The sequence below is a fragment of the Colossoma macropomum genome, unplaced genomic scaffold (genome assembly GCF_904425465.1).
Source record: "Colossoma macropomum unplaced genomic scaffold, Colossoma_macropomum, whole genome shotgun sequence".
NCBI classification, from domain to species: domain Eukaryota; kingdom Metazoa; phylum Chordata; class Actinopteri; order Characiformes; family Serrasalmidae; genus Colossoma; species Colossoma macropomum.
The window spans coordinates 50212176-50227871 of NW_023494792.1; the positions used below are offsets into that span (position 1 = coordinate 50212176).

At 38.8% G+C, this 15696-nt stretch overlaps 1 protein-coding gene across 2 annotated transcripts in view; it reads right to left on the reverse strand.

Moving 5' to 3' along the window:
- dock4b (dedicator of cytokinesis 4b) overlaps positions 1–15696 on the reverse strand; it is a 164103-nt gene that overhangs the window by 40460 nt on the left and 107947 nt on the right. For both annotated transcript variants that reach the window (XM_036577481.1, XM_036577483.1), the window contains 12 exons: positions 15389–15470; positions 14846–15016; positions 11894–12086; positions 10891–11018; positions 7285–7419; positions 6382–6480; positions 5448–5542; positions 5256–5331; positions 2839–2939; positions 2451–2509; positions 1372–1520; positions 1017–1102 (listed from right to left, as the gene is read on the reverse strand). In XM_036577481.1, coding sequence (XP_036433374.1) covers positions 1017–1102; positions 1372–1520; positions 2451–2509; positions 2839–2939; positions 5256–5331; positions 5448–5542; positions 6382–6480; positions 7285–7419; positions 10891–11018; positions 11894–12086; positions 14846–15016; positions 15389–15470 — 1374 coding nt within the window. The remainder of the gene's footprint in view (positions 1–1016; positions 1103–1371; positions 1521–2450; positions 2510–2838; positions 2940–5255; positions 5332–5447; positions 5543–6381; positions 6481–7284; positions 7420–10890; positions 11019–11893; positions 12087–14845; positions 15017–15388; positions 15471–15696) is intronic.

Sequence of the window (15696 nt, forward strand, 5' to 3'; positions counted from 1 at the left end):
ATAATAAAATAACAACAGAGAGAAAGTGCTGACATCACTAATAGCTCATTTCGATGTTGATGACAACGAGGCAGGATTGCATGGGCGGCTCGGGTAACGCTGACAGAAATTTGCTTACGGGATTTTCTTGCTGGTTTAAAGGGAATTTTTTTTTTCAAAACTTCTGCATAATTCAGTCGTATGATTCAGTCATGAGTCACTCAGTGTGGTTTGATGTGAAATTGGTCATTGTACAGAAAATCCTAGACTTTAAATCTACAACACAAATGTAGCCATTTTGTTTACTATCCAAAACAAGCAGTGAACCTACAGGCCTATTTTTATATACATTGCTGATAATGGTAAAATGGTAGTAAATGGTAGTGCTTTGGCCTGTTTTGCCTTAAAATGCCCTGCAGGTATCTCACCATCATGAGTGGATCCATCATGAGAGGAGGTTTTAGGCCAAAGTTTCTTAGGCATTTGTCAGTGTATTCATAACCTTTTAATTTACTTTCTGTGAGGTACCTTTCAGAGGCATTAAACTCTTCATAAGCCTGGTTTCTGTGTCTCTAGAAAACAGCATTGCATATCATACCACTCTGAATAGTTTCCTTTTATATCTGAACCACTTAATTATGCAGCAATTTAGAAAAACTGTTGAATTTTCCCTTCAAACAAACAGAACAGCAGAACAGTCTAAATACTGCACTGAAGATATGGCCTTGGACTGGGCACAGACACACTGCTATATATTCACACAGACAGACACAAACACACAGAGCTGAGCACATGCAGGGCAACCAACCTGCTGATAGCACAAAGGAGACCTCAACGAGCAGGCCATTTTCCCAAGCCCACATCAACACACATTTCCACAACACATGCTTAATGTTTGCCCATGAACAGCATGGACATTACAAGGCTAAGACAGCTAGCAAGCTGACAATAAATGCTCACCACATGGATGTATTTTATAGAAAAGGAGGTAGTGCATATGGTGCAATATACTGACACTCCCACAGAATTACACTCACATGCTGTTGAAGAGCTCTCTGTATGTTTCATCTCCTTTCCCCTCCGACATCAGACTGTCAAGCTTGTCTATAAGTTTCGCCTCCACCTAAGATAAAATCATTGTTAAGCTTCAACATATCATTGTAAGGTTTTATAGGTTCTGCCAATGAATGTACAGTACGTGTTTCTGCACTGTTCTTCTTGTTGCTGCAGGAACCTTTCAGCAGTTAATAAAATTATCTTTCTATCTATTTGTCTGTGTATCTATGTATCTATCTATGTATCTATCTATGTATCTATTATCTATCTATCTATCTATCTACACCAACTGTTATTTAAACTGGCTGTTCAAAGCAGCAGGGGGCGCTATTCTACCTGCTTGAAATTGCCACTCCTACGCTGTTCCCAGTCCATCATATCGTGGAAGATGGGGATCATCACATTTCTTAGATCTGGCTGCGGAACCAGCGTCACCTCCAGGAATGGACCAATCATTGCAGGGATGAAGTTTAACTTGTGTTCTCCTTCAGGAGTAGGGGGAAAAAGACAGAGTGGGGGAGAGGGAGAGAGGGAGAGAGGAAGAGAGAGAGAGAGAGAGAGAGAGAGAGAGAGAGAGAGAGAGAGAACAAGACAAACAGACAGACTTAGGTTTGGGGAAATGCATTTACATTCATAGATTTTTCAGCAAAGAAATAAGGCTGTTCAAGTTAATACCTTGAGAATATGTGAGAATATGAATTAACGCCACTAATTTTTATTGCCATTGTTTTAAATCGAGTTTTACCCCTAACCTACCCTTGTAGTGCCCAGCTAATCACATACTGTATGTTGCTGCAACAAAATCAGTGGCTACCGACTTCTCATTCAAATACAGCTTTCAAATGGCTTCTAAACTGATATTTTCTGCACCTTCAGCAGACTAGGCTGCTTGCAGGAGAGCTATGGATAAATCAATTAGTAGCCAACTAACAAAAACAACAGTGGAAAGCTACAGTTTCCCTCAACTGTAACAATAATCCATGAGCTGTAACAGTGAGAGGGAGGGGCTACAATCATGCAATGACTGTCCAAAGCTTTGTAGAAACCTGCACAGTCAGTGTTTCTTCTGAAATTAGGGGTATTAGCAAGGAGTTTGTCACCCCTTTGCTGCAGTAAGAGGAGTAGAGCATTAGTGAGGTCAGGTACTGATGCTGATGCTCCATCACTTCTGAGAACACAATTCTGCTTCACAGTCCAATGCCAGAAGACTTTATATATATATATATATATATATATATATATATAATACGTACTGTTACTGATTTACTGAAAATAGTAATATTAATTAATAGATTAACATATTTTGTCCTCTCATGTAGCTACAAAAAATTCACTTTTTTAATTGATATATTTATTTAAATATTTTAATCGTTTGACAGCCCTACAAAAGAGATATGCTGCTATTCTTCACTTACCTAAATTCTGCCACATACTGAAGATTTCACAGCCCATCATCACCCTCATATCTCCATACCTATATGTGCACACAGAAACACACACACACACACTTAACTGACCTCCATACAGTGTCAATGTCTGCATGGGAAGCAACTGTCCATTATGGCCAACAGATCACAAACATTAATGAAGCTATTTCAGTAAATGACTTTGAGCCAAATGAGTATTTCACACGTGTAATACTCCTTTGCCTGAAAGTTGCCTCAAATGTTTGCTGTTGGATTTTGCATAAAACCATCAGTGTGCTGAAAACAAACAAAGCATACGGTGTGAAAATACAGTGCGAACAGTGCAGGGGGAGGAGGTAGGGGATTTAAAAGGAAGTGAAATGGGAGAGAAACTCACTTTTCTAGAATTTTCTTTCGCTTGGAAGGAGAGAAGGTCTCTAGCTGTAGGCAGGGCTGGTTGATGAAGATGACGGACAGATAGAAGTAGGAGTCCCACACCTACATCATATATACACATACACATGTGTAAGCAAAGACAAATCTAGTTTACTGTTCAACACTTTACTGTAGGGCAGTGTTCCTAAGGCTACATGATACATACAACAACTGATAACTGACATAAACCTACAGAATATTTTATATACAAGACTTAACCAGAATTTAACTGCCACAATGGTTGCATTTGCCAGTTCTGACATTACACCTGGATCATTTTACCGAACTGGTTTGAAGTCAGAGTTCAAACTGACTTGGACTTTAGACTAAAATCCTTTTGACTTGAATGACTATATACCATAATTATGTTTATTATATTAAAACAAATGATTGAACCTTCTATTTTGTCACCACCAAAACAATCATAACACCACCGAAATTTGACCAAATGTTTCAGTCTTGACTTTTTTGGTAGAGACAATTTAGTCAGTACATGATTAGCAAACGCAGCTTTCAACAGATGTACTACATACATAAAATCATATTTTTCATTAAAACTCAAAATGAATTTTTCTGTGGGTTTACTTTGGGACTTATTTACTTTGAAACATTGGGATCTAACTGCTTAACATGTGTCCATGAGGTCTCACTTCCTGCTCTAAAATGCAGGGCTGTGACTACAATGAGGCTCCGCCTATGGACTAAAACTCTTTGTGTTTCAATAGTAACATGAAAGCATGGGACAGCATTTTTTGAATGAAGTTTTTTCATGCTAAATCTAAATCTTTCAACTTCACTTAAAAAAAATCAAAAAGATTTTTAAAAACGGGAAAAATGCACTATTGTCACAAGAAAATTAGGGTTAGGATTTGGGACAGCCACCTCCCAACAGAAAGTAGCTTATAAATCATGATTTTGTATATCGTCGCTGTCCAAAGACACCATGCATCTCCTTTTTTGTCACTTTTTATTTTTCTACGTAATTTCAACACACCAGCTGTCCTTTGTGTTGTGTTAAAAATTTATGATGAATGAATCAGTAGGAATAAAAGTTCTTTACAATAACTTACATTGAAAGGTAAGAGTGTTTTTGCCCTCTCCTGTAAAGTTGCTATTTTGGAGATACTTGTTTTTCTTTGGACAGCGGCGATATATTTAGCTTATTACTATCTCAGTTAGTGCCTTGAGTTTAAATAGTTCATAACATATTAATTGTAAATATTTCAGGTCTGAATGCTTAATTGTATTTTTTAATAGTTTTGTCATGACACTTTCTGGGATAAAATGATATAGCACTTTATGACAACTGATTGTACTTCAGTGCTTTCCACAGTTAACATAATGCTGATGATGTGACGTTACGCAGTATTATATAACATCATTACAGCTGAGCTGCAAAGTCAGTTGCCAAAATGTGCTATGTCATCTCATCCCACAAAGTGTCATGATGCAAACTAATGTCAGAAAAAATCACCTGACGTAGATAAAATGTCAACTTTACATCAAAGTTGACAAAAGCCTTTATAAGCCTTTAAAAAAGGTGTCATGTAGCCTTATGAACACTGCCCTACAATATAAAGTGTTATCCATCATTGTTGCTGTCATACCAAAACCACATATATTAATAGGAGAAGAAAAAAAGTTCAACTTCACTGTATGTAAATGAGAGGTTATTTTTGGAATTTCTATTACAAAGCACTATATCATATTTTTTTTGTTAACCTGAAAGAAGTAGCATGACTGAGTGCGGAGAAAAAAAACCACACTAAAATGGTGTAACGCCCCTTGTAACGCCTGAAATTATCATCTAAGTCAGAGGTACCAGGATGGATTTGGCAGGATTTTTGGACCACATCATATCTGTCGTCTTTATGTCTTGACGTCACACGCCCAGCCTCAAAAAAAAAAAGGTCAGACTCAATATTTAGTTCTCAAACGCATAATCAGCAGTATGACATGATGACATGATGACTAAATGAGATCATTCACTCACATCCTCGGAAGACATCAAGTTCATTGAGATTTGACTATTTTCTTCGAAAGCACTCGCCAAGTGAGATTCATCCGCTTGTGGGGGTCCGAAGCACAACTGACATTACAAAATATTCTCCCGCACACTGCGTGCAATTAAATATTTCTACCAGAGAGATCCCTCAATCCTATATAGTGTTGCTTTAATATGACCGCAACAATGACTGATCAGTCCGTATGTTTGTTGCTCATGCACAGTAGACCACTCACTACTGCTCAAACACCAGTACAAGAGGTCACAAATCAAACACTTGGTTTGATCCACACTCGCATTGATTCACAGCTACACATACACAAACACAAGACACGTACTCACTGAACATGGCACTCACAAGTTCACCCACATACCTTATAATCAAACTTGTCATTGAGAAAGTTCTTCCTCAGAGCGTCTGACAGGTAGAGCACGGTGGTGATGATGACACTGGAAAGCAAGCAGGCCCATCAGTCAGTGCCAGCATTAACATGTTCAATTATTCATTCACCTTCATCTCACAGAGGAAACAGCCTTGCATTCACAACAGCTGACAAGGTGCTCACTTGTTGGTGACAAGCCGCATGACCGTCCAGTCTTTAGGAAACATCTCTGGCCGGATCAAGATTCGGAACACGGTGAAAAGCTGCAGGAGAAAATCCTGACATCGGCAGAAACAAAAACAAAAAACGAAAATGAATCAGCTAATCAAATGAAGAAGCCTCACGCCTTAGCTATCCACACTGGGGTTCAAAAGCTTGGAATCACTGCCAATGTTACTTTATGTATAATAACTTATACAACAGATATATTAAATATTATAACTTGTTATATATCAAAACTATTTTACACACTTTGTTTACTTATGTTTTTACATTTTTAGGAAAAACAATAACATTAAACGCTAATTACTTTACAGTAATTATGTATTTATAGTCATTTCTTGTCAAGATATGTGTGTCAAGATCACTCTTCATATATGAGATGCACTGGATATTATTCTGCATTTATTATGGATGTTTTATAGCTTTCTTTGTCATTTTAGAATTATCCACAGCTCTGTTCATCATAAAAAAAAGTAATCCCCCCCCCAATTTTCTCCCCAATTTAGTCGTTTCCAATTCCACCCACTAGTTAGGACCCCCCAATCACACAATACCACCAGTGATAGGAGGGTCGAAGGCTAGCACAGGCTTCTTCCGAGTCCTGTGAAGCGTCACTGCATCTTTTCGAACTGCCGCTCATGCAACATCATTGGAGGAAAACGCCAACCAACGGATATGTTACATCAGCTAACAGATGCCTGCGCTGACTAGCCACGGATGGCTGTACCATCACCAGTTGAGCATATTAGACTCATTTTATACATTCATCTGTGACAAAACTGGTTTCATATTATTGAAAACATTGATTACAAACTTCTGAATTTTAAAAAGTATCAGGCTGAATATGGATGTGTAGTAAAATTCAGTGGGATGTGATTATAAGACAGTGTCTCACCCTCAGTTCATCTTTACTAGTGAAACTCTGTAGAAGCTGTTGATAGTGCTTATCTTTCATCTGCTTCAGCAGAGCCAGCAAACATGCCACAAACTCCCCCTGAAACACAGAAGAGCACAAAAATTACAAAACCTACCTCCTACCAAAACCTACAACCTACCTTTGACAAACACATACCCAGCAAAATACAACAAATCTGTCCCTTGACCAAAATCATTATTACAGCAAAACATACTACAAAACCTTAGTGAAAATACATAGACTTTAACAAAGGGAAATATGAATGGAAAGTGAATGGTGTGTTATGAAACTTAACAGTGTTTATGCACTACATCAAACTCTTTAAATAAAAAAAAGACCCCCCCATCTAACTATATCACAGCAATCCAGGCTGAACTGATAAATATGAACACAGAACACAACCCTGGTTAATATAACAAAAACACTTAAAATGAATCCAAACTGTTTAACTATTGGAGTACAAAAATTAAAATCAATGTTTTTTATTATAAATTTCATATCAGTCAGGCTCTACCAAACATTAGCGTTTCCATAGCATTGACTATGTGCAGAACTTTGGGTTTGTGGATGCAGAAAAGTGGCATTGAGCAGAGCCTCAATAAGGCTGCCATTCACAGTGCAGCACAACACAGAGAGCACAGCAGAGCGTGTCACATCTAAAGCAAACTCCCTCTAACAATTCACCTGCTGCTTGTGGGGAGCTGCTTTGAAGTATAAAGGCGCTTTGACTGGTGTGCTGTAATTAATGAACCCTCAGGGATTTATGTTTGTCTGTTCTCCTGATTTCCTTTTTCAGACACTCTGTATTTTCTCTTTTTCTCTGTCATGTGCAGTACCTTTCCCTCCTGCTGTAATTCTCTTGTGGTGCTTTTCCCTTCTTACCGTGACGTCCTGAAACTGTAGACGCATTGTGCCTCCTGTGGATTGGGGTCGGTTCGAGATTTCCAGTATGGTCCTTAATAAAACACCCATCAAGCTGTCCACTATCAGGTCCACCTCCTCGGACACAGATGGCTCCTACACACACATGCAGAGTGTAAGTGTATGCAGTCATGAATTGCAAATTCAAATTTTAATAGGTCCAGCCATCAGCAGAAATCAGTCATCATTTACACCCTGCTCTGTTTACAGCTGGCACTGAAGAAAAACTCTGCTATTTTTCAAAATTTCATTTTGTGAAGATGTTAAAATCATTTGGGGTGGTTTGATGTTAAAATTCTCCTTTCTAGAGAAGCTCAGTGTGCCGGAATCATTCATGGTGGTGATAGGAACCAGACGTCTGAAGAGTAATGCCTCTAGACCTTGCTCACTGAAAACTGTTACATGATATGGTTATGAATATGGTGCCTGATGCCTAAAACATTGCTTAGAGAGAAGTTTTAGCCTAAAATGTAATTCTGAAAATACATTCATAGTGGAGGGATTTATGTAGGGAGTTAGGATTATCCTCAGCGAAAACTTATTTTTTACATTTACCACTATTTTACCATGTCATATAAAAACTTGTGATACATGTAGGTTCACTGATCATTTTGAATAGGAAATAAAATTGCTATATTTGCACAGACATTGTGACCCCTGGTTCCTATCATCACCATTGTGAAGAAATCTTGAGATGGTAAGTTTCTCTAGAATGAACTGTTTCACATCAAACAATTCTGAAAGACTGTGTTTACGTCCCTAGCATTATATTATGCAAAGCATTTAAAAAAACAGAGAGATTCCCCTTCCATCCTGGGTGATCACTCCGATCACTCAGAGCACCTTCAGACGTGGTCAGGGATGCAAATGACCAGTTGTAGTGTCAACACTAATGCATCTGAATGCGTCCCGACAGCAACAATGAAAGCAGCTACGTTTTTCTTCCTCTTCTTTCCTCTAACCCAAGCAATCCATTGTTCATCGTTGGTAATATATTGTACACGTACACAAACAAACATATTTTTGTCTCACAAACACAATACTCTTCCTCCAGTCACAAAACATGTGGTCACTTGAGACGCATGGAAATGCCAGACGTAAATGGTTGTATGTCATTTGAGACACTCGAGACACTACAGCACATCACTCGAGACAGATATTATACCAAGCGTGAACAGTGCATTTAATCGGCTCCCAGACTCCTATGGTTAGTTTATCACTGCTTGCAGGGAGCGGCATAACTGGTTAATCCAATTAACGCAGAATTAAACCAACCATTAGGTAGAGGTCAACTGAATTTTAGTCTTATTGCGCTGACTGTGAAACAGGTAAAGCTAGGAGGCCTATGAGTTACACTTACTACATGTTTTCGTATATGTATACTCAGTTGGCTTGTAATATTTTCATGCAACACAATGAGTAGGATAATAAATGAATACCATTAAAATATGTGTATGACAAACCTGGATTTTATACAATGATAGGCTACGTTCTTTGGCCAGGTGGCCCCTCTGTTCTGCAGTCCATGTACAGTAGCATACTGTGCTAAGTGTTTTCTGACAGGGCGATAATGAGACTGTGACATAGGCTGGCAGTGTTGGACTGTAATGCGGACGGACTGAGGAAAAAGGCTGGCAGTGCTGATGCCTATGCTTTAGAGTGACCCTGCTGAGTGTGTGACAGCTATTTACCACACACAACGCTCTTCTCCTAGTGTTTACACTAGCGTTTTCATGATTATCAACAAAAACAGATGAAAATGTCTGATACTGATGAAAATGTCAGTGACATCAAAGACGACAAAGGCTTTTTCAGGTTCAACAATATTATTGCACTGCTTTCAATTGGTTACATTCTACGTAGTCACGGTCTCTGTCATTAAAACTGGTGAAACTACTTCAACCTTTTTTATTTGACCCCTGTGCTGGGTTTACATGTTGGCGGCAGATGGTCAATGGCAAACTGAATATTTCATTGTTTTCAATGGAGCAGTGAGGGTAAATTCTGCCACTGCTAGTCAGAGAAAAGTTCCAACAAGGGTTCAATTTACCAGCATCTACCACAGGTGAAATACATTTTAGGGAGCCATTGACTCAGAATGTCTCATTGTTCAGGTGCACCCAGTATTATAAAACAAAAAATAAAGAATACATAGGACCCTCATGTCTTTTTCCATTGCTTGACACTGATAAAGCTCTCCTCAGTCATCTATTTTCACTGGTGCCACTGTTACAAAGTAATGTTTGCATGGCTGAATACCACTGTTGGTCTTTACCACTATGAGGCACGGAATGATGGCTTTTTCAATGCCAACATGACACAACATGAAACAGTAAGCATGTACAGAGTCAGTATTGGAAAAACAAAGCTAATTGCGAAGGTACAAAAAATTAAGTTTGGTGTACGTTTCAAAACTGTTCCTTCCGAAATTAAGATGATATAAGTAATGTATATACGTGGCCCTTCCCCAGCCCTATACAGTGCACACCAAAAAGCATTGCAATTCATTTATTTCTTGAATTGAATGTTTTTTTATGACCAAAACAAGCTACTGCCTTGAGAATTGTCTACATTTCAAATATGAGTGTTTACAACGTCAAATGCAATTGTCAATAAGCATTTCTCATTTGTTCCCAATCAATTATTGTGATGCTACAATTTCACTTTTTCATTATTTTCCTTTTTCATGAAAAAAACAAAACTACAGCCTCGAGAGCGGTCTACATTTGATATAGTCAATGTTGGAACAAAACCCTGTGTCTCTAAAATGGTGACGTAAAAAACGTTAAAACTTCTAACTTTCAATAGAAGTTAATGCAAAACGATTTTTTCCTTAGTAATTTTGGACCAATTATGTTGGTCTATTTATCATAAAATACTAACACATTGTAAAGGAAACTGGAGTGTTTTATTATGCAAATAAGAAAAAAATGACAAAAATGGAGATTCAAGCTTTTGTTGAGACAGTGAGGATATGTGTGCTGTCTCATGTTAAATGCAAATATCCACATAAAGCACGTGATGATACTTTGTCCGTCAATTATCGTAATCCAAAAAAACTATTCTGCATCATAATACTGCACAATTCTGAAAATTCAGACCACTATGCCACACAACAGAGCTGTCCAGCTGACTAAACGTCAGAGAGGTCACCCTCATTTAGACCAGCTTCAGTGTGGTGCTCTAGATTGTTTCCAACAAAACGATCATAGAGTGCACCTCTGACTGTTCTCTCCACACCAAACGGGCCATTAGAGAGCACGATCAGATGTCTTATTGCCTCAGTGTCACTGAGTTCAATCAGTTTCTTTCAAAGCTCACTTCAGAGCGAGTAAGAGCTGGTCTCTTATTCAGGGTACTGCACGCTTTCTAAAAGGTTCTCGCTCTATCCTGGTGTTTATTTGGAGGGGTTCTGAGTTTCCCAGAGGTTGCATCACTCTTTCTCACACCATTTTATTCCAGTTCAAAGCGGTCTCATTGCCTCACGAATCTCCCTCTCTCCCTGAGTGTCTCCTATGTGGCTCGGCCTGTGTCAGAGCTGTCAGGAGCTGCTAAATCATATCTCACCGTGTCGTCTCTCTTGATGAGGGAGAGCATGCTGGTGAGGATGTGGCCGCACATCACCAAATCCTTCTGCTCCTGCATGTGAGTCTGTAACAAGCGCAAGACCACGGGGAGCAGAATACACCTCGACTCTGAAAGGCACACATACACAGACACACAAACATTAAGGTAAGATTTCATGATGCACTGAACTGTTTCCTGAAGAAGTGTAATTAAATCAAATAATTGTGAGGTCAGAGATTTACATGCTTACACCCTTTGCATCCATTTGTTTTATCTTTACATATTCCGTGAGTATTATTTGCCAGATACTTTCAGACATAACATTTAAACAGAGTCTACAGTGCATCTCTAATCTTTACAAACTAAATCTTTAAAAACTAAAACAAAATATAGCTTTGTGGCCCAAGGGCACGTATTGGTTAAAGTGGAATCTACCGATTTGTCCACATAATTCAGACATTCAGATGTAAAAAAGTAATTGCGAGTATTTGATGTCAAACTGTCAGTTGTAGAGTAACTTACAAACACTTACAAAAGAAAATACAAAAAGTTTTCTTTACAGTGGTGTTGATAGGAACCAGGGCGTCACAATGTCTACAACCTAAATTTAGCCATTTTAACGACTATCCAGAATGACCAGCGATCCTGCATGTGTCTTCTGAGTTTTGTATGTGATTGTAAATTGGATGAAAACAGAAAAAAAAAAACATTTTTTTGGTCTTAGAACACCCTAAAAAAGTCAATGATGTGAGCAGATGTTGTGAAATTGCCTTAAAATGCCCTGCACGCCTCCCTGCCATGAATAGACCTATATTTATATGTATTAAAAAAAAGCCTTACCTCAAAATTATTAAACAATATCTCAAGCATCAGGCAACATATTAATTACCATGTCATATAAAAGCTTTCTTTAAGGGACCTCTGAGAGACTATAAACTCTCAGACGTCTGGTTAATATCACCACCATTGTGAACAATTGTGACTCGGTAAGTTGTGCATGTACCAGGGTTGGTGTAAAGCTGGCTCTCTACAGTCTTTGCAATGCATTGTAGTTTGACAGCCTCCAGGGGGCAATCTGCGTGAGTGGTGGCCGGTAGACTGCCCAGAGTTTCCCGCACGAACGTAGCCACCTCTTTCACTGTGAACAGCTTCAGCAGCTCCCCATAGACTACAGGAAACGTCCGCAAAAACACCGCCTGGACACACACATATACACAGACTTGTAATACTATCTTTAATGGGGCATTTTTATTAAATTAGCTTGTAGCTGAATTTGGCAAATAGCCAAAATCTAATAGGGGAACTAAATATTGCTATGTATACACATACTTATCATCAGTAACCAAAAACAAAATTGTTTGGCTAATTTGAATTGAAGTTTAGCCAGTAAAAGAGGCAAGTTGTGTAAAAAATGTACCAATAGGACCAGTATAATATTCACATTAAGGCATGTCAAAGTCAAAATCTTCACATTTTACTATTACCATGGTGACACATGGTTTACAATAAAATTTGCACATATGCACAGGCAAACCACCTGAAAAGTACAAAATTACAGAAGACAAACATTGATGTCGATGCTCCACTGACCTCATCTGACCTTTATCTAGTCTTATAAGCCTCTCCGAGGGCATAAATAAATAAAAACTAAACCTAGACTAGCCTAAAACCTTGACCCTGCTTTCTAACTCACTGAAGTCTTGTAGAGGTTTGTAATATTTGGCTTTGACTGGTTTGGGTCAAAACACTTTATAATGCAAGCACTGAAAAGACTGCGTTGTCACACACACAACATCTTGTAATTCCATCTCTTAGGGAGTTTCCACTGAAGACTATTTCATTATCTAAATAATTGAAGAAATTTAATATGGTGTGTGTGAGTAAAGCAGTGACACACCCCATTGTGTCTTCAGCCCAGTAAAGGCATCCAGAAAGTCCAGGCTTGGTGCAGTAGAGTGAAAGAGATAGCGGAGTGCTGGACGCAGGGGCGGGGCAGTGGGCCAGGGATTAGCATGGATTAGAACGGCTCTGACCTGCATTCTTTCACTGCTATTGTTCTGCTCTCTATGCAGATTAAAGCCAGGCTTTCTGAGCACTGTCACAAAACAACATGTGGTTGAGACTAGATTAACACCTGCAAATGCCCCTCTGCTTTTGGCCGGATGATGTATTTACACTGACATTTATTCTGAGTCAAATAAAGTTGTCTTAGGTGGCCGGGGCATGCCGTGTATGAGGCAAGTGAAACAGATATGGAAAGGCTAAGGGAAAGTGCAGGAGACTGAGGCCTGGAAGGCAGAGCAGACAGACAGCTACAGAAATACAGTATGGAACATTATGCATTACACTTGCTCCAAGAAAATGTAGGAAAATAGGAAAAGCCAAGATAGATAGATAGATAGACAGACAGGAAAGAGTAAAGAAAGAAACAAAGAAAAGAAAGAGAAAGAAAGAAAGACAGAAAGAAACAAAAAAGAGAAATGATAAAATAGATAGATCATTTAATAGATAGATAGAGGGACGAGAAAACAACACAGAGAAAAAAGACAGAAAGAAAGAATAAAAGAACAAAAGAAAGAACGAAAGAAAGAAAGAAAGAAAGAAAGAAAGAAAGAAAGAAAGAAAGAAGGAAAGAATGAAAGGAAGAAAAAGAAAAAGAAAGAAAGAAAGAAAAAGATGAGAGAAGGAGAATGTATGTCTGTTTTTAATGGGGACTCTCAGCCTTGCTCCATGTTCCTCTCCTCCTCTTGCTATCCTTTTTAGCCGTACTATTCATTTGGATTTGCTATTTTCATCTTTTTTCCTCTTCTGTTCGTCGTCATCATCCCCTGTTCTCTTCTAACAAGCGTCCCATGCTGCTGTCTCAATCCGTCTCATTATATGTACTAGAATTGTTCATGTGTCTTAGTGTATTTGTAAGAACACAATATAGAGATTACGTGGATGTATCAGGCCTTTGGTGGGGGGGGGGTGGGGGGTGGTTCACTGTACCAAACATACATCAGTAGTGTGGAACAGCACCACTGTGGCAGCCATCTCAGAGGAGGCTGGTGGATTGTAGCCAGGATTATTGGTGAGTGTCTTCAGGCTCTTTTGTCTCAGTCTACCGAGAGCCGTCGTGCTGAGAGCCCCCCTCAAACACAGCATAAAATATGAATTATCTCACTTCTCAAGGGCACTGTGTCTGCAGAAATTCAATTAAGAGCATTTTTCTTTCAAATAAACACTAAATACAGTGAATGTGCTTCCAGAGGAGACTGCATGGCTCACTGTCTGAGACGATAGCTTGAGGACTGAGAAACTTAATTAGCTGTACAGCTGACAATAGGAAAGGCAGTTAGAGGCCTGAGCTGCAGGGGTTTCTGTCTTTAAGACTAAGTAACTGATCAGTTATTGTCACCAAATCTCTAAACTAGCATCGCGAACCAACTTTGAGTGAACATTCCCATGTAAGTAAACAGTAGGGGAAAGTATCTAATATCTAATTTTTCAGACCAATTTTGTGATTGCAATCTAAATATTTTCTTTAATAAATTAAGGTCCAGGACTGTTATTATGGCCAAGAAGACCAGAATATCCATTGCTTGACTTGAATGCTGAACATAATGCACTAGACTGCCAGTTAGTTCTGGTTGTGTGGTCATGTATACAACACATAGGTGTTTTGGTCTACACCGGCCTCAATGTTCATAGGTTAAATTTCTTCACTTAAAACGAGATTGCAAAGAGACTGCAAACATATGCGCATTCATGAGATCCGGCTAGTGTGGGTTCATGCCAGTTCCCTCACTTCAGATAAGCACAAAACCTACTTGAGTGCAAAATCTTCAGCCTGCTAAACGTATGTGAGTGTATGAATTGCAAGCCGCTTAATTTTGCTCACATCACATTATACATGTTACTGTAAAACATGCATTATGAGAATATATTCTAATGTGTTTCCCACTGCCCCCACCTGTGTATGTGTGATAGGTCCATTTCCTGGGCTATCCTGGGACAAAAAGAAGCGGATGGACATGAAGAGCTCATGTATGCAGCAGCGGAACTCCTCCTCGTTCTGGCCTCCCGTGGCCAGCGCAAAAAGCCTCCGTGACTGGACGATGTACTTAAAGATGTACTCCGTCGCCTAGGAAACCAAGTACATTCAAACGATTAAAATACATTTAAATTATGTATCATTTATCTAAGCTATGTCTGTCTACAATATCTATATTTTTGTAAATATTTAATGTATATACTGTGCATATATTTTTGTGGTACCCTTTGTGGCTATTCAGTAAAGTGAGAAAGCCATTAAAGTGATTCTGAGTCTAATTATGTACACATGAGCCATTGGAAATCATATATTTTGGAAGACCCAAAAAAGAGAGTAGAATGCAGACGCTGTTTTGTGCTACTACATTAGAATGTTATTAAATTAGAATTTTTCGAGCCTTGAAATCTCAGAAAGTGCTAGTACTGTGCTCCATGTGTGCAAACGCACTGTACGCGCTCCCACCTTGAGGACCTGCTGGATGTGTTCCTGGTGTTCAGCTTCTATGATTCGGTCCACATACCATTTCAGAACCTTTATCAGATCCCTAAACAGGAGACAACATTATGTTATAGTGTACACAAAGCATTTAAACATTCTGCCTGGAATTAAATCATCATTTCATTCTTACTCAGCTGATACAGGCAGAAGATAATTGTGAGAAGTGTTTTGTAAAGAAATGACTGTTATCATGACTGCTAGCCTGCACATATTTGAATCTTGACTGTCATTTCAGATGACAGAGTCAAAGATACTGGAATAATTGTCAAAAA